Here is a 20,429-nt window from a genome sequence, read left to right as displayed (position 1 = left end):
GACTCCAGAAATACTACATTGCATCCGGGAATTATTCTTCACAGATTTTTTTTTTGTGTTTTGAGTCCTAAACCAGTCTAGTCTTGCAGAAACATTCCAGTGCTGAAACCTTCTTTTCAGTGACTAATAGATAAAGTGAGTAGTCAATAAAAACAGTATTTTAGTCTTGCAGGAACTGAAATAATGATATTGATAAATACACAGCAGGTTTCACTGCCAAGATATATCTCACTAAGGCCAGCTGCAGATGGAAATAACATGAAAACATTTTTTAAAAGAAAAGTATGCCACATTTGTACATGATTCATTCCACATTACCATAGGTATTTCTCTGAGGAACGTATGTTAGAACTTTATTACCATAAGCATGCCTCACTGGAGAGAAGTGCTTCCCAAATACCAGACTGGATGATAGAGATATAAATAGCCTGTTACTGCTCCTACACTGGAGCACTCGAGTTAAGTACCTAAAATCAGGTGAGCTGAATTCAGACTTTATTGATAATGGAAGCTGTTGGATTTAATGTGTTTTCTTCTTGTTTTATTTTAAGCTACATAAGCCCTCACACTGCAGGCAGAATGTACACAATCAGCAATTTATAAAATGGTTAAAGAGAAACTTTCTCCACAGAACCACTTCATAACTGCTTATTTGTCAATCTCTCTCTAAAGTGTCTAAACTGGCCATCTGAACAGAGTTAAAATGGAGAGACTGTTACTTGTCTTACTGTATGTTTCTACCATCTTTCTTCAACATGGAAACAAAGATACACATCACTCAGCACGTGTTTCAGATTCTTTGCTGCACTGAGCCTGTAGTAGAGCCAAAGGGGCTCTTAGTAATTACCACCAAACCAGTTAAATTATTGTTATGAGCAACTAGAAGAATCCTCTGAATCACAGGGCTTGGTGACAGCTGGAGATTTACAACTACAATGTCTTCTGGAAAGAAATAAAGCTTCAGCTCAAGTCTTACTGAAACAGTTTCTGACAACTCTTCTGGCAAAGGGAAGAGATCTGGACTTGACCCTAACCAACAGAAAAGAGCTAGTTGAAAATGTAAAAGTGGAAGGGAATTTAGAAAAAGAGATTATGGAACAGAATACAAGAGATGCTGGTGGGAAGGGACCTCTAGAGAACATCTGATTCAACCTTCAGCTCCAAGTGGGACTATTGCCAAAACTAGATCAGGTCAACCATGATTTTGTCTAGCTGAGTCTTGAAAGCTCCAAGGTCAGAGCTTCCTCAGGCTCTCAGGCTTAAGTGCTACAGTGCCCTCCTCGAGAAGAGTAACTGAGTTATGAATCTGAGGCAATGAAGGAGACGTAACAGAAAAAATACAACCGACTTTAACGCATTCCGAATTTGCAGGAAGGAGCCCGTTAAAAATAACTTCATGAGGAAAGGAGATAATGGGAGGTGGCCATTCCTTTAGGAAAAAATAAAAAGGGTAGAAGCACATTCTGCACCACTGAAAGAGCAAATATACTAAGACATACATCTGGCTAAATCACAAATATTTCATTCAGGCAAATATTAATGAAAAAAAAGACTAGAAAGGGAAACTGTGTTTAATTACTAACTTGGGTACCAAAAACAGCATGGCAACGTAGTCACAATCATCAGAGAGGGAGATGCCAAATGATCTAGAAACAGAAAGACTGAATGTCAAGAAATGAACTATAAATAATTAAAAGGAAGGCCAAGGAACCACAACAGAGACAAACAGCTACCAACAGATGCTGCTGAAGACTGGTATGTTTAATGCTTTGCATTATTTGACCCCAGAAAGGGCATCAGTGACAATGAAAAACAATGAGAAATCAGTGAAAACTCAGGTGAAAAGAGATCTTGTTAGTAAGGGCTTGGATATTTTTACATATTTGCAGATTAGGGAATTCATGTTATGATAGACATGACACTGGCTAAAGAATCTAGGAGCCATAATGTAAGTCTTGGAGAACTCACAGAACACAGGGTGCTGTGAAAAACTTGAGAGAAGTGCTTATCTCAGAAAAAAAACAGGAAAAGAATTAAACACGATGTTCATGAATGTGGGAACATATAAAATATGAATACTAGGCAGTAGAGATTTGGTCAGAATAAATAATATCAAACTATTTAGCTTTCATGAAAGGCTAGAATTTTCTATTAGGAGGAGAAATAATTGATATGTTATATATTATTTCATTATGCAACATACTTATTAAATGCATGTATGATTAAACTGCAGGGGTGGCAAACTCCTTGGAAGCCAGGATTAGAATTCAGAATGATCTTGATAAACTGGGAAAGTGGTACAGGGAAAAGAAAGAAGGACAAGGTTGTACATCTATGTTGAAACAATCTGCAGAGCACATTCAGGATGGAGAATAACCAGGAAGGCAAAATTTTGTAGAACATGATCTATACTAGATTGGGTTACAAGTGGAAAATAATGAACTGTATTCTACTGTACAGCAGTTGGCAGAGAAGCTTTTAAACAGGAATACCTTCTATAAAACAGATAACCTTATTCTAGACAGTGCTGCTCTTGCAGAAACTAACAGAGAGTAACTGAAGAGAGCCCAGAACAACAGTGAAAAGTCTATAAAATGTGGCTCATGGGGAAGACTGAAAGGACTGAGTTTAAAAAAGAGAAGTCTGGGGTAGGTGAAGTTATGGTAATGGTATTCAAATATAAGCAGCAACTGCAAAGAAGAGAAGTACCACTGTGTTTAGAGCAAGAATCCATGGGCATAAAACACAGAAGGACAAGTTTTCAAGCAAAACGGATAGTTCAGCCTAGGAATGTTGCAAAGTTCCACCTTAGCCTGAAGGTTAAGAACAGCAAGAGAAAAGTTAAAAAACATGTGACTGGAGTTAAAGTTACAGTCGATCCTGTCCTGGGCAAGATAAGGACCATGAACTTTTCAGGTTCCTTCAAGCACACATCTACTTACGTATTTTAACAGTTCTTGTTTTTGTTATAAAAATCAATTCAACTTCTACAGTGCTTCATCAAAAGCTGACCACTGTACTGTTTAGATTCAAGAAAACATATTCTCGCTTTACTGCTTTCCTTTTCAGATATACATAAAACAAGAATCAATCTACAGCTAAGAAAGTAATAGTCTTGAACAGTGATTTAAGCTACTAAAATGTGAAATAGTTAAAGACTATGCTTTGGTATCTATGTATAGGATTTCATTAAATACACTTCATATTTTGCTATTACATGGACTATCAGTTCTATCTGTCCTTGTGGGTGCAGGTTACAGTGGCTGAAATTTTTTAAGCAAGGTCTGAATGCAGTATGTATTTTATGAAATGGGAGTACTGTAAACAATAATACTGGTATATGACTGCATATAGTGACTGTGCTTTATCTGAATGTAAATAATGTTCTCAAGATGTTTTCTTCTTAACCTCAGGTTTCCTCTTCTAGCAAGAGGATTTTTCATAACAAAAGACCTAGATTATGGAAACTACTTGCCAGCTCTCAAATCTACTTTGAACTGTCTGGTGTGCTGGAAGACATTTGATTTGATGGAATACAAAGAGGCAGCCATAAAGATAATCCAGAGATCTCTGAGATAAAACTTGTTTACAGGAAAAATACTTCAATACTTCAATAATTTCAGGAATTTTAAAAAGGTTTATTGTGTTGTGGGCAAACATCCAATATACCATTAACTTGATGCAGACTGAAATAAAATGTGGGTGCCCTGGAAAATGCACTTCTTTCACTTCACCAAGTAATCCGTTGACCCACTCCTCCAAACAAGGATTTTGTTACACAGTTAAATATTTTGGCAGTATTTTGTATTGCAAGCCTAGCACATCCTGGGCTTGTTTCCAAAGCTTCCTGTTGGTGAGGGTCAAAAGTATTTTAGGTTAGCACATGAGTAGCAAAGTTTGATACTGGAAACAAAGTACAATTCCCAGACAAACTGGGACCTTATGAAAAAAATCTGGGAAAATATACTCCTATGTTTCAACTATGGAGAACAAAACAGTTTTATAAACTATTTATAAAAATTGTATATGGCTGTGACTCCAGCTAGAAAATTCTAGTTTGTTGATACTATTAACACCTTTGGGGTTTTTAATTTTTAATTATTATTTTTTATTACTGTTATTCAGGTTTTGCTGTCATTGAAAGTTTGTTGAGAGCAGTATTGTATCTTTCTACTCCAATATCATCTGAACAAAATGAATAGGCTATCATTTGGATACAGGGCAAGCACAAAAGCAAAGGTAGTGCGTCTATACCAGGACTTGGGAGTTAAATAGGTACTTTACAGGTAATGCTTAGGTCTTGTATTACACAGTATTATTTACTTCGTTTCCAGAAGTGTGACATCAGGTCCTTTTTACCTCTTCAAAGAGAATAAAAAGAGGACACATAATTCTCAGAACAGCTGAACAGGGCTATTAACCTCTAGGACTGATGATGGCAGAAAAGCAGAAATATATGTCATTAAGAAGTACAGGACTAATTTTCACAGTTGAACTGTAGCACTCTCAAGTCAGCACTGTTTTTTATTACAAATGGCTATTTATCAGTGTTTAAAAGAATGCCTATAAGGTACCCATATTTACAGAGGTGAAATGTTTTAAGGATAACATGCCATGCAGCTGAAGAAGACATGCAATTAACTCCAGAGGAAAAACGGTGGAGAATAAACTCTTTTTGTATGATGCTTCCTTCTTCTAAGGATAACAAAGATACAAGAAGATCTTGAGACTGGATATTTATTAATGTGTTACCCATTTCTAATAAAAAATGGTGTACTCTTGAGATCACAAGTACTTAAAACTCTGCCTGAAGTTACCTGGCTGTTGTGTGCACTGCTGCAGCACAGTAAACATCCTGCAGCTGTCTCATATAAAGCACGATAAACAATTGAAAAGGCTTTAAAACTAATCACAGGTAAACCCAGACATAATTCCTTAAAACAGCTTGTGCATTCAACTCCTTTTTTTTATTATCTTCTTGCAAGATGCTTATCTTTCCAACTATACAGTTTTAGAAAAAAGAGACTTATTTCTAGTCTTCAGACTCAATCTCTGGAATTTAAGTTACAGGATGGCAGCTGGATATTTCTACTCAGATTATTAGGTACAGAATATGTAATTGACATTTACACAGGCATGATCAGTTTTCAACAGTTTGAGATGAAAAAACAAATTAACAATAGTTTGAGATGAAAAGGCTACTACTTCCTGTCTCTTGCAGGTAGTGTTTCCGACCGTTTCTAAAGTACTGAAGAAAATACTATTTAAAGTGCATCCACATTTTACAATGTTATCTCCAAACCTGCAAGTATGAGATACATACTGGTTTTGTGACAAAATTAGTCCTACAGGACAGTTCTAGTATCTAGTACGGCAATTCTACAGCATGCAAAATCACAATGGTTATATACTGAGTAGTTAATTACTGGTACTACTATCGAGAACCATCATAACAGCCACACATAATTGAAACATTGTGATTTTGTATCTTAAAACTTATTTTCTCACCTTAAACAGGGAGGAGAACACATGAAATGTATAAACTGCACAGGAACCATCCGAGTCACACATGAGCTGGTTGATATGACTACGCCAGGCTTCTTCTGCATCATCACAAGCTGCTGGCTGGAATGCAGCGAGGATGGCAGAAAAAAATGGTGAGGGAGGAGGGGAGGCATTTCGATCAACATCTCCAAAACTGGAGGAGAAAAAAACCCAACAAACTGTGAGGAAAGGAAAATACCGAGAAGGTGGCAGATAAAATATGCTACAACAGAGAGACATAATCACAGGACCAATTACAGCAGCTTTCTAAAAATATTAATGAAATTTCAAATAACTTTTGAAAGTTGGCAAGATGTTGGCGACAATGACTAGATCCTCCAAATCAGAATCTCTATCTTCAGGCTGTTACAATCTATCTTCCTCCATCCCATAATACTTATTGTATCGTACCACCATTTGGAGGAAAAAAGCTGAAACTTGACAGGAGGATATAGCTCATGAAGAAAAACTCCTAATAATAATAAGGCACAGCAAAAGTACTGAAAAGAATCCCAGTGTGTACAGACATATATTCACTGACCCATTTGGTTTCCCACAATGTAATAGATTGGAGAAGATCCATCCCTCCTCCACACTGTTTTTAGGACAGGGAATTATTTTGGCACTTCAAGAAGTGAAACAGACTGACTACCATTTTTAAAGGCTATTAAGCTACTTGATCTTGTGTATTATCCTTTGGGATGGAGAAATACTTCCTATGGCTCACAAGAACAGAAACTGTGATTGTGAAACATGTGGCACACAGACAGAGGACTTCATTATATATCCTCGTTCCTTTCCATAAACACAGGCTAGCTGCAGCCTAACTCAGCATCCAAAATGTGAAATAGCTCCATAAGGCAAGGAAAAATCTTGCAACATATATTGGGGTACAGCCACGCTCACCAGGAGCCTCAAGAGCTTGCAGGTGGGATTTTTGACAATATTGTGACTTCCTTGTGATCCGTAAGAAATTAGAAGGATGAATACATGGCAGATCTGTTGAACAGCTAACTAAGCAGTATTTCCATTACTGTGACTACTTTAAAACCCTTTTTTTCCCTTCTAATTAAATGTATTGCATATGTAATGACTACCTGCCTACATGTACATACAAGTCACATCTTGTTCTTCACAGAAGGAAAATTACGGGGTTTTTTTTAGCTGTGTCATAATTATGCAGGTAATTTGGCCACTCCATTAACTAACACCTTGTTATCGCTTTATTGTACACTGCAAAACAACTTCTACGAATAACAGCATATACAAGTACCTAGTGAGAGCAAACTGTTCCAGCCTGTCAACTTTCTCTTCAGTTTCTGTCATATCCAGACTAAGGCTGTCACTGCATTCAAATGCTCCAGGAAGTTCATTTGTAGACCCCGAAAGCTCATCTTCATGGACTGCTGTATCTTGTTCTTCATGTACAGCCTCAACCTAGGGGCGTGAAAGATGAGGTCTTAGAACACAGCAAATTAGTAAATTAATACCACTTAACTGTTAAGTCACAGATTATAAACAACAAGGTACACTTGTTAAAAAAATACTGTATCTGCTTAACTTTGTGTTGTGGATCAATATTATTTTTAAGGCATTTCTTCAACTGAATTTGTCTAGCCAAGATTTTAAAATTTCAATGCAGCTGGCAACACAGCAGGGAAGCATTTTTTCTGGAAAACCAGTAAGGTTCTTGCTGCAGTCACTTATCACTTTATAGTGTCCAGGAGTGTATTAAAGTGTCTCAAAATATACAGAAAACAATCACTGTCTGGAAGACTATATGCATGTTTAAAATTGAGAATTATTTTTAGCATGTCATTTACATAATAACTTCCATTCAAAAGGAGTTCAAAGTGTTCCACAGGCCATTCAAAGAATTATGCTTCTGTAATTTCCTTCCTCTTTCATCTGATAGCACCTAAAGTTCTTGATTTATTTTCGAAACTTTCAAATTTCTCTTGCATTTTTAGTCTGAACAAATTTTGCTTCAGATTTAGTCTTTTGGCATCATCCAGAGCATTCTGCAAAGCAGTTCCTGTACGGATTAATAAAGTGTATAGCTCAAACTCTTACTCTTTTCTGTTTGGGGTATATTACAGAGCATGTTTGTGCACATCTGCATATATGCACACACACACACATATATACATATATGTGTTGGGAGCTGGAAGGGAGGGAAATCTGTGGCAAGTGGAATTAGAAAAGTGGACCTCTGCAGCTTACATGACCTGCTTGGGTCCTAAAGATAAATTCTGGTGATTTGCACTTCTAAAAATTAAGCAAGACTTGTATTGGAAAGAACAGGGACAGAAATTAAACTGGGTAACATTTTGGTTTTTTTTAATTTGTTTTGTTTTCTAAGTTAAAGGTACAGGAATAGTCCTGAGTCCAGGGTGGATGAAATTAATCAGAGCACAAACCATCTTGAAAAGATAAATGAAAGCTATGTGGCTGAATTACCAGAATAGCAGCCAGAGCAGTTGGCAAGAAGCGTACATGTTTCATGCTTCTTCGAGAAGTAGTTCAATAATAGCCACTTTCAAACATGAAATAGTAGTGTGAAAGAACTGTCGGTTTGTTCACTGCAATGATGGTGTTTGTATGAGGAAAACACATTTGGATGGGATAGGGTATGGGAGGAAGAAAGAGGAAGCAAATACTTCCGTCCACTGGAGTCCAATATGATGGCCAAAAAGCCAAATGAAAAAGTGGACTCGAATATTCATACAGGATTAGAGTGCACTTCCAGAAATCACTGAGTGTAGAAAACTTGAAAAATATATAAAATAGCACCATCTGTATCTTTGTATCCTCACAGCATTACTCATCACTGCCTTCTAATCCCTTACAAATACTATCTTAATTACTGTGAATATTATATTTAATAGAAACGAAGTTTAACTAGTTTCATACTGTTAACAATAATGTCTGGATTTTGGCATGGAAATGTTTGAGCAGAGGTCTCAGTCTGTTCTTGCTCACTGCATCTGTTTAAAAGTTGAGGTGACATTTTTGTTTTTGCTTATGATGTGACAACTAAGCATTTTTGTACAGCACTGAAGAAGTAACAAAAATTTTCCTCTGCATTGCTGACATACCATCAGCTCTCTGAGAATAAAAACTCAAGAGGAAAAGAAAAACAGGAAAGAGCTCGGATTTTTTGTTATCAGATTAGGTAAAAACTATTTAGGTGCAAGTTTCATGTTTTCTTACTAAAAATTGGATTACTTCTTCCTTAAAATAAATATAAACCCAAGCATTTTAGTATTGTTTATACCAACTCCAATTTCCTTTGAGTGAAAATACAGAAGCAAGCACAGTAGAAGAAGGTATTTTTGAGGAAAAAACCACTAAGGAAACATTCTGCATAAAGTTTGTCAATTCAACATCTTTGTAACACTGGTAAATCCCTGACATCTTGGGTTATGTATTTCAACAGTATCAAACCTGTCTCAGGACTAGCTGAATATGCCACAAGAAACTGCCGTGATTTTGCATTCTTCACTTACTTACTTTTTCTGAAGCTTTTCATTTTATGATGAACACTGGTGCATGGCTATTGGGATATTAAAACATTTTTCACAGTACAGATTCTTAAACCGCAGTCATCTCTGAAAATCAGGAACTGGGATTTGCAAGTCTTTATGTAAATACCAGTAGCTACTGCAGCTGGATGTGTGAGATTAGCCACAGTCACCACCTGCAAACATTATCTTTTCCCGCTGCAGCTTCCTCATCTGAAATTCTGCCAACTTCTGCTGCTTATGTTGTTACACAGTAACTTCTCTACCAACCACTGTTTTGACAAAAGATAATGAGCTTTTCCACAACCATTACTTTGAGAGGTTCCCCTCCTTTCCCATCCTAACCCACATTTCCCTCCTCCTGTCCTTTCTTCTTCCTCAGGAGCTTTCTGACAGAAACAATTTGTTCAATATTCAGCACAATTCCAACCTACTTTTCTGTGATCTCTTCACTAATAGTTTTCTTCTACATGCAGTGCTAGCAGTACTGTATCAATTTTTTGTGTGGCTGCATTGGGAGGGCACCAAAAGCAAGAACTGGAATGAAAACTGATGATAACACAAGACAACTATATTCTTCCCCTGCCTCATTCTTTCACACTGCTCTTCTGCAGGTCACCCAGTTTAGACTAGGCAGAGAAAGCTTTACTGGTAAGGCAACAGTGTCCTAAAGGCACTAACCCACACACACTTCCCACCCCTTTCCCTGATTATATTTCTAGGGAGTCACTGACAGGAGTAGGTTCACTTGATCTCTCACAAACAAGTCTTATCAAACAGAAAATTAAAGAAACTGTCCCCACATTGATAGCCACTTACCAACCCTGCTCTTTGTATCTTGTATCTTTGGATACAAATGTCTGAAATAAACAGTGCTGAACACCGTGGTTGTATCCTTGCAAATCCTGCCTCCCCACCCCCTCAAGATAGCTTAATATTGTGGTCATGAATTAAAAATTTCTAAGTGCCTGCCAAAAGACAAGAACTGAATCCAGTGCACATAACTGTACAGCAGGTTCCCACACACAAAATAATCTCAGAGAATATGTGCATACACCCACCACAAGAGTTGGCATATTGTACTTTTAAATCAGCATGAAGAACAAAAGAATATTCCCTTAGGGTTGTAACTTGTAGCCAGTTCATTAATTTGTCTTCCAATGAGACTGTACTATCTTGGTGCATATGTAGTGCAATACACTTAAGAAACAATAAATAGAATATTTTACTGAAACAATCATAAGAAGAAAGGAAAGGGTATGAACGTGCAGGAGCATATGAGTGTATTGTACTAGGCCATTACATGCAGGAAGTCAGAATGTACTTGCTTTCAAAGTCAAACCCTTCATGAAAGTGTAAGTAAAATAAACCTGTAAAAGTGTTATATAAAATACACTGCAGTTTAAAGTAAAAATGTATTCACCTTGGATCCTTCAGATACTTGGAGATTATTCATATCAGGCAAAGACACTTCAAAGCTAGACGTTCCTATATTAAAATGATGAGGGTCTGCTGAGGTTGTGTCACCTGATGTAGAAAGTGAGTCAATATGATTTGCATCCTCAGATGGGGAAAGAGTTATAATCTGTTTAAAAGACAACAAAAGCACAGAAGAGCTGAGTATACAGCTACCTTACCACATACTGCTTTTATGAACATGCAAAGCAGACATTGTCTTGAAGGACAGTGACCGTGGCTTTCTTTGTGCATGCAGACATATTATGACCCTTTCAGTGTTTCTACCATCAACATTTTATGCAAACATCCCAGCAGTGAACAACAAAAACATAACACAGGTTGACAAACTGGGGTATTTTCGTATTTCTTTAAGTATTAGATACATCAGAAAGATTTACTGTTGGCCAATTGTGCAAAATTGTCATATAGTAATTTGTGGGGAAAAAAGGCAAATAATCAGATCTAGTGTTTCCTCTGGTTTGAACTTTGCTTTATAATTCCTCTTTACATTTGCAAAGAAGGGAAAATCAAGCAGCAACTAAATACTGTACTGAGTGCCCCCAGTTTCAGCTGATTAGATTGCACCTGGGGGAGAGGAAACTAAAAGCCCATCTTATTTAAAAACACAACCCTGTCTGTCCTTAAATGGCAAGTTTACAACTTACTAGGTCTGAGTTCTCCAAGATTTGGCTGGTGGTCAGGTCCTCCTCCTCAGATGACTCATCAGAGTCCTCACGGTTCATTTTGTTCAGGCTGGGCGTGCTCCCCAGGAGCTGGCTCTCTTCCAGCAGCTGCATGTCACACTTGTCCAGGCTGTCCAGGGACCGTCTGCGCACCCCCCAGTTGAAGTTGTCCATGCTCTCCCCCTGAGATCAGATACAGGGTCAGCTTCCTTGATTTGAAACTCATTGTATACAAACCACTACTAATTAGATCAAAGTTAGCTCAAGGAATATTTTTATGTAAAAATATGACACAAACTTGATATAAACATGATTTTGTTAAGCAATAATGTAACAGGAGCATTTATAATTTTCCAGCGCTTCACCTGGAGATAAGAGCAGAAGCATGGAAATGACAGTTAAATGAAGAGTCATTCTGTTCAGTATTAGATGTTTTTCATGCATTTGTTGATTTAAGAATTTGGTTTTATAAGGCCACGTACGCACACACCTCAATACCAGTAGAGCAGTGACAGGCAAAAGAAAAGTCTGGAAGCAATTATAAAGTTTCTGTACATGGTGTTTAAAAACATTAGGAGCACAGCTCACAGCAATGGTTCAATTGTGTAATCTATGTTAAAGATTTTAGATTATTTTCATCATATACATAACCACAACGATGAGTTAAGGTAGATTTGAATGAACCCTTCATTTAGCACACAAAATGTAATAGCTAAAGCAGCACACCTTTTAAAACTTTTATCATAGGCCCATACAGCTTATTTCTGTAACTTGAATTTATTTAATTATTTGAAACTATGCTCTGAGAATAACCTGATTAGTACTGACTGAGGTTTCACTTTTTAAACAGGACACAGTTAAATGGACCAAACATTTTATATTGACTTTCAGTTCTGATCCCACACAGACTTACATAAAGCTGGGTCATTAAGCAAATGGCATAACTCTTTGTTAGGCTGGTGAACTGATACAAAGATCACTTAATTTCTTTCATGTATAAAAATGACAATTTTCCACCATCTTTTCATTTTTTTACTTTTATGTATTTTTCACTGGACTATAATTTTTCAGGAGACACTTTCTCCTAACTGTGCTAATTCTCTTGCTCCCTTCTTCAAGTCCAGACAGGTTCCACAACAGGTCCTGTCACGGGCCCACAGAGCCCAAAGGGGCCTTACACAGCATTAAGTATCCACTTGCAGTTTTGGGTAGTTTTACTAGGTGAAAGCCCTCAACCTTATGTCAACATGAGAATGAAATGCACAGAGAAAAATGTTCCTTTTTAAGGTTCAGGGCTAATTGTTTAAAATAAGACCCTCTAAGATGCAACACTCTTAAGCAAACCAGCTGGTCAAAATTCAAGTTGTCAGTGATCTTTTAAATATGAATCTGACAAAAATATAGTTATTATTATTAAACCACTGATTATGGAAGGAGTCTACCCTGGGCTCATCCAAATTAAAATTATGTGCAATCATAGAGTAAGAGGTCTCAGTTCAGTAAGGTACTTGAGCAGATTTGTAATTTCACACACTTGAGTAATCCCCATTCAGAACTACTCAGACACTTACTGAATGGGGACTAAACTGTATGAAGTACAATTAATTCAGTTGCACTTTTACCTCCCTAACAATCAATAAACTTGCACAAATATATCTAATTTTGCATCACTGCCCTTTAATACAATGGACTTTGGAATATGATTAGGAAAAGTTCAGTTTCATGACACTAAGCTCACTGCTCATGAACAAGTACAAGGAAAAAAGAACTTTTTTTTTTTTTAAAAAAAACAAGATAATCCAGAAACACAAGAACTGTAATCCACAAGAACGTGTAGAACTAGGGACACACTATATTAAAGAGCAAATGAACACAAAACTGTTGTGAAACCTGACACATTATTAGAATAACCCTGTGTTTTCATCCCGGGACTGGGATCATTTGAAAGTTTTGTGTGGGAAAAGAACAGAACACGTCTAAGATTTGAGAAATTACATCTCTCTAAATCATAAAAATGATTGTTCCCAGCTACTAATTTTAATAAATTCTTTGGCTGTTCATCCTCCCCCACAAAGGCTGGAGGAGACACGCAGCAATGAAACATCCTCCACAAACACATCAGTTACCAAACTAACAAATGACATAAATAAGCAAGCAAGCAAGGATGCCTGTCATCACACCCTGATCCTCAGCTATCAGTAAACTTTGCAGTCCATGTCTATGGGAGTATTTCTTGATGCATTTTTTTCCTGCAATGTCTTAAAGAAGGAAGCCAGCAAAAAAGAAGATAAATTAAAAGGGACTATTCTAGGGCATGCAATTAGGAGATGGAGTGAATTACAAGTGTGGGAGAAAGGGTAAGAGAGATGAAACACAGTACCCATAGTATTTGGGTTAGCATAAGCTTGTTACAGGGGCACCCTGAGTCATACTGAGCTTAAACAAGAGGTCAACACATGTCTATGAAGGAGTTCTAGTCTTGTAGTCTTTTAAGCAATCTTTCTTTCCCAGTTAACAAGGAGAGAAGATGTATTTGAGAGGTGTTCATCTTTATCTACAGTGGGAGCAAAATTATCTCCTATCTGAAAAGCCACCAGAAACAAACCTCAGTTCAAAAGGAAACAGTCTCGTATCATAAATGTGTCTGGCCAGCTGTGAGCAGGTACCATACAGGACTTCCCACAACCACCACCTTCTGGTAAAGGAATGGACATGCTCTTGCAGTCTCTAAACATTGACAACCCCGGGAAAGGGAGACACAGAAAGGGCAGTAAAAAGGGAAGTAACCCCATGTGGGGAGAGCAGTGTAGCTCCTCCACAGAGCCAGTAGCATCATACACAACTTCCTTCATACAAGTCTTCACCTTAAGATATTGACAAAGTATGCAAAGTTAATGGTCTCACACTAATATTGTAGGGCATTGTCAGAAGTGCTGTGGAACTGCAGAGTAAGGCACTATTTCACAGTCACAGAAACATATTTCCATATTTTTATATCTTTTAGAGAGCAGGCATTTTGAGACAAAGACTTTTTGGGGGTTGTTTTGCATAACTGATGTACAAACTAGCAGAGACAAATATGCAAAATTGTTCTTGCTGATTTTTGCATAATTTGTAGAAATCATTGCAATTCTTTGTCACTTCAGGTCTCTGTCAATATATCTCTATATGTTGATAAACTAACTGCAAGTTTAGGTCCCAAATGGGCAACCACTGATGTGCCTTTTCAGGTTTCTTCACAAGGTAAATGAGCCTAGCAAAGCTGGTAGGAGCCTACAGCTGAACTAAAGTAAACTGTATGAATTAACTAGTTTATTAAATTCAATTCAGGCTGGTAGGCAATGATGAAAACTTTCTGAAGTGGTCTCAGGCACCAACTTTAGCAAGATGCAAACAGGAGCCAATACACCTTGACTGAAAAGCTGGAAATTATACATAATTTGCCCACGGAAACAAATGTGTCAAACTTTGCTATATTTTAAATAATGAAGTTGCTTCGCTTCTACCTATTATTTATGCAGAAAGATACTAAAAGGAGAAAATGGCTCAATTTGAAAAATGGTAATACTAAAATTAAGGTATTTTTAAACTTGTGAAGACTATTGAACATGTCAAAAACAAATGTAAGATGAAGCAGATTTTTTTAATATACCTCAAAAATTTCTAATACAAGACAAAAAATGAAGCACCTGTCAGAAGTGCAAGCACACACATACCCACCTACCCACACACACACTGGAGAGGGGGAGGGCAACAAGAAAACTATGATGTTATTCTATAATACAAGTTTGCAAGAAGGCATAACATATACTGGCATATCTGAGTTCAAGTAGCATTCTTACCTGAAGTTCCTGGGTAGCAGATAGATAGAAAAACAAATAGAAAGAATCTATTTTAAATTACTGTATTAAAGGCATCATAGACAAACATTTGCCTACAATTGTAACTAATATTATCACAGAAACTTCAACTCTTCAGCCTGTCTTTTGAAAATAACCGTTACTTGCTTTCACCTCTTTATGAAATTTCAAACAAGTACATCTTGTGGTCTGGGTCTGATACAAGCATCACTGGCCTGTTTAAATCATATGGGTTTTTTTGGAAAGGCTATTTGTGCTCTTGCTAGCTTAAGTTTTCTAACACTGTTTTATTTATGTCTATGAATATATAAAATTCAGACCTGATGTTAACGATAGTTTCAACTAACTCATTAGAGATGAAGCCTCTTACACCAGGTTTGAGCTTGGCTGAAGTATCTGCTTATTTAAAATAGTCTGGACCAAACCCTGGAATGCAAGGTCTTAGATCCATGGCAATTTAAAAACTATATTAAGCAGAAGACTACGGATTTCATTTTACTTCATATAAAACTAGAGGAGCTTAGTATCTGTTTCATGACCAACTTAAGACAATTACTGGATTGACAAATTTAGGCCTTGGTCTTGAACTTAGCCACACATATAAAACAAATCTTTGCAGGGTTAAAGTCCATGAAGGTAAACTAATTTTGATAGGAATTGCACAATTGTATATGATCTATATATGGTCTTAACTGATGAAGAGAAAGGAATTACTGAATGTCACTGAACAAAACATTAACATGTGGTTAAAGCTCCTTCATAATATTTAGCTAATGTATTTTCAACCACTGATGCCAAGTGCTTTTTTATTTATTTATTTTTTTTAGCAAAGTCACAGGCAGCTGTGAGCCAAAATTACTATATCTTGATACAGAGATTCCTCACTTGGAAAATAAGGACTTGACATCTCTTTCTGTTCCTTCGTCCTTTCTCTTAATTTGAAAAAAATTGAAATTCAAATGTACTTGAGTTCACACCTGAGGGCCCTGTTTACCTTAAAGTGATTTTACTACTGTAATTGAATGAGGGAGAAAGCTGATTATTTCTTCTTATATACAAGGTCTTCTCAGAGCTAAGAGTGATGCCTGAGAGGATTCATGTTAAAATTGAGTCCAGATTATGACAACACAATCTACTAAACTGTTAGGTTTGCTGAACATCTGCACCTTAAGTACTTCAGAAGAGCAAACTGTTTCTGAACTTTTAAATACCAACAAACTTGTTAGACTTATTTGGCAAGGGATTTTAATTCTTGGCCTTTCCCACCAAAATAGAAAAAAATACACCAGGCTCGATACAAGCAAGGTTAAAGGGTCTAGCCCCACAAAATTCAGCAGTTCCTAAACATTTCCCCATCAGTAGTTTCAGCTCAAGGTGAGTTGACAGGCTTCACCTGTCAAGACTTGATCCGGGCCCCCAGGGTTCTGTTTAGCTCCTGCATGAAATGGTGAAATCATGGATACCTAAGCAGAGTGGAAGGTACATCTCTCTAATCCTTAGTGATTTAATCAGCCGTGGCAGGAGTAACAACAGCCTGAAGGCCTGAATTAATGCTTTGGAGAGTTACTCAAGAACCAGCAGATTTGGATCAATTTCATTTTATGGGTTTTCAATCAGCAAATATATTTTTGTTAGCAATTTAGACCTTTTAAAATTGTATTTTAAAGGAACTGACTTAAAAGTAAATTCCCTGAAAAGGTACTAGCACAGAGGCTTTATCTTCCAGTAACAGTTTTGCAGTGTTTCCTAAAGCAGATTCAGAAAGGAAGGGTGTGGTAGTCTCTTACTGCTAGGCTACTGAAATAAACACTAAGTGAACATTATAAATAATCTCAACTCAGAATTTAGTTCATAGTTGCACAGTTAAGTTTTATGTTACAAGAACAGTGTTTCATAGAAAGAATATCAAACTGTTTTAATAAATAAGCTGTTTCAGAGAAAATATACTTTACCTCCCCATCTTCCAGCTCAACATCTAAGAAATCGAAGTCCCTAAAGACTCTGAATTGTTGTTCACTGTTTGAATCATCCATGTTCTCTTGCTCTCTTGTTCCGTCTTCTGAAGACACCAAGCTCGTCTGGTGCTCAATCAGATCCAAATCACCACAGGAAGAAAAAATTACCTAAAATTCAAACGATTTCTCTTGTAACAAAGTGTTCCCTCTGGTTGTTTCTTCCTAAAAGCTCTAATTGGTTATTCGGAAGACTGTATTTCCAGTACACACCTAATTCCTTCACTGAGTATTTTTAGAACGTTCTTTATTATTTATGTTGGACAGGTGCCTTCAGATTAAACTTGTACAAAGAAACAACTTCGTGCTGCAGGAACACGTCCAAGAATATTACAGCTACCTCCTAATGGCTGCAGATTGATGTTGCCTGAGTGTTTGTATGCATTTACAGGAATAAAATTCAGAAAACTTAGCAAAGAAAATCCTGTCAAGGGGATGAGGTAGCAAGTTAATAAAAAAATCTCTAGTTAAAAATGATGTTCAAAAATATATAAAAATTAGAAAACACAAAAAGCTGCAATTTTCCCTTTCATATGAAAAATCATTGTATCTGCAATTTAGTTGCAAAAATGCAAGTCCCTGTTTTGCAGAATTGAAGGACCTGTCCCCTACAATATGTGACAAAGAACATACAAAAAATATTCAGAAATTTTCCATTCTCTGTAGAAAATATTTAATAATTATTTGAAGAGCTACTCTGGATGATCTACTGCCCACTTCCTGGCACCAGATATTAATTTTTAAAGAGTAACATTAGAACTACTATCTAGTGGAAAAATCAGTCCTCCTCTCAGTTTTATTTCTGTAATTTGATTTTTTACTTTATAAAGGTTTTAGGATTGGTAATACCAGAGGTCACTACCCTCTACCCACTGATCTGGCACGAGTAAAACATACAGCATCACAGATCTCTCAGCAAAACTGAATGTAGCTTTTGCAAGTAAATCATCTCTAGGCGAGAGAGACACTGACTCACTGGTCTGAGTGCTGAGAATCACTGAATCACAGAATATTAGGGGTTGGAAGGGATCTCCGAAGAACATCGAGTCCAACCCCCTTGCCAGAGCAGGACCAAAAAACTAGGGCAGATCACTCCGAAAGGCATCCAGACAGGTCTTGAAAGTCTCCAGAGAAGGAGACTCCACAACCTCTCTGGGGAGCCTGTTCCAGTGCTCTGTCACCCTCACAGTAAAGAAGTTCTTCCTCATGTTGAGGTGGAACTTCCTATGCTCGAGTTTGGGTTCATTGCCCCTCGTCCTATCGCAGGACACAAGTGAAAAGAGCTTGTCCCTGCCTTCCTGATGCTCAGCCCTCAGGTATTTATAGACATTAATTAGGTCTCCTCTCAGTCTTCTCCTCTCTAGACTGAAAAGCCCCAGGTCTCTCAGCCTTTCCTTGTTAAGGCAGGTGTTCCAGTCCCTTAATCATCCTCGTAGGCCTCTGTTGGACTCTCTCAAGTAGATCCCTGTCCCTCTTGGACTGGGGAACCCTGAACTGGACACACTACTCCAAGTGAGGTCTCACCAGGGCCAAGTAAAGAGGGAAGAGAACCTCCCTTGATCTGCTGGAGACACTCCTCTTAATGCATCCCAAGATACCACTGGCCTTCTTGGCCACAAGGGCACATTGTTGTCTCATGGAGAACTTGTTGCCTACCGAACCCTGGATGTGTCCAAGGCCAGGCTGGATGGGGCTTTCAGCAACCTGGTCTAGCAGGAGTCCCTGCCCATGGCAGGAGGGTTGGAACTAGATGATCTTTCAGATCCCTTCCAACCCAAACTGTTCCATGATTCTATGAAATGCAGCACAGGCCAGTGCAAATGACAATAATAGTAAACTTGACATGTAACTATGCAAATCAGGTCAGTAATTCTGGGAAACAAAGTTCTTTACTCTTAAAGCTTAGGAAACAATAAACCAAAGAGATTATCAATACAAGGCTACTTACTGATGGGTTTTTACTCAGCCCAACTTCCTGACCACACAGAGAAAGGACATGCACCAGCTTTTCCTTTGTCCTTTTCTAGAAAACAAGACAATTCTCCAATGAGCATTTTTTAAAACAAGCATTCTCCTAGTGGCTAGAAACATACATTAACAATTTTTAATTTGGAATAACCAAGCAAATCATTAGCTATTCAGTGCTCAAAGGCTTGTTTTCAGAGCAACTATGCATAAGAGGAAATACAAAAATAGCTGTTCATAATTTTGGTGTTTATTATTTTTAAATTAGCCTATTGATTCTAAGCATAATAAGAACATTGGATCCTGTGCATCACTTCAAAAGCACAGTTCAGAAGCTTATAAATAAGCACATGCATAATTATGTTTTGAAGAATTGCTGCTTCAGTCACTCCTACATAATATTTTATACCAAAAAAAATGAAGCAATAAATACATTTATTCTGCATAGGTTTAACTGGCAAATAATCAAAATCAGTAAGGTACGCTAGAATCAGTTTTCAGAAAATTGTTCCAAGGAATTATTTTTATCTGATTTCCCAAGAATAAAAACTCTCAGAAAGTTGCACATGCTTTCTATCTGCTCTGCTTGCTAGTATCTGAACCTACCTGTCATTCTTAGCTAAATGTGACCTATTCAGAGGTCTTAAAGAGATGCATTTCCTGCAGGCTGAAAGAAAAACACTGAATAGGATAGAAGACAGAGATAAGACAGACTCCATATCTGACTCCAAGACAGAAATTCAGCACAGAGTCACTCAGATGCTCTGTTGCCACTGGCCCAGCCAGCCAGGAGCACTGCAGGGGGCACACAGGGCACAAGCATTTCATTTGAGAACCCAAGTGTGCATTAATTCAGTAGTTCCCAGTGCAACTTGTTAATGAATGTCAGGCTACTTAAAAGGAGTTTACCTGAGAGTACTGGGGTCTCTTCCAGCTCACAGGAACAAGGACGTTGGAGTTAGATCCTGATGAGGTTGATGAAGTGCTTCGGGTGACAGCCATTGCTCTGGGTTTCCCATCTCGTCCAGAAGAACTTTGCAGCTCATCATACCGCCTCCCAATAACTGGAGTCTTAAATAGAGAGCAATTATGCACTAGTACTGTGCTCCAGAATTAACTTACAATAAGGCTTATTGCTTCAGTTGGAGGAAAAAAGATTACTCTGAAGACCACATGTTCAGAGGTAAGACGAGGAATGCCCCAATTTTATGTCACTTGCTTTTTATCTTATTCCCACTGTGAAGGTCTCACTAACAATTGCCAGTAACTAGCAGCTAGTGCTTATGTTCACAAATAGCTGTTATTCAAATGCAATTGTCAAAGTAGTTTCTAATGTAAGAACCAGCAAAAAGCCCGGGAAGCTTATGAAATTTATTTCAAATC

General features: G+C 37.5%; 1 protein-coding gene across 5 annotated transcripts in view; it reads right to left on the bottom strand.

Moving 5' to 3' along the window:
- FRY (FRY microtubule binding protein) overlaps positions 1 to 20,429 on the bottom strand; it is a 243,628-nt gene that overhangs the window by 14,313 nt on the left and 208,886 nt on the right. For all 5 annotated transcript variants that reach the window (XM_051611586.1, XM_051611616.1, XM_051611609.1 and 2 more), the window contains 7 exons: positions 19,956 to 20,117; positions 19,030 to 19,104; positions 17,022 to 17,192; positions 11,192 to 11,392; positions 10,492 to 10,653; positions 6,818 to 6,981; positions 5,509 to 5,698 (listed from right to left, as the gene is read on the bottom strand). In XM_051611586.1, coding sequence (XP_051467546.1) covers positions 5,509 to 5,698; positions 6,818 to 6,981; positions 10,492 to 10,653; positions 11,192 to 11,392; positions 17,022 to 17,192; positions 19,030 to 19,104; positions 19,956 to 20,117 — 1,125 coding nt within the window. The remainder of the gene's footprint in view (positions 1 to 5,508; positions 5,699 to 6,817; positions 6,982 to 10,491; positions 10,654 to 11,191; positions 11,393 to 17,021; positions 17,193 to 19,029; positions 19,105 to 19,955; positions 20,118 to 20,429) is intronic.

This window comes from Apus apus, chromosome 1 (genome assembly GCF_020740795.1).
Source record: "Apus apus isolate bApuApu2 chromosome 1, bApuApu2.pri.cur, whole genome shotgun sequence".
Lineage (NCBI taxonomy): Eukaryota > Metazoa > Chordata > Aves > Apodiformes > Apodidae > Apus > Apus apus.
Note: the sequence above shows the minus strand (reverse complement) of the source record. Positions and strands in the feature narration are given on the sequence as shown.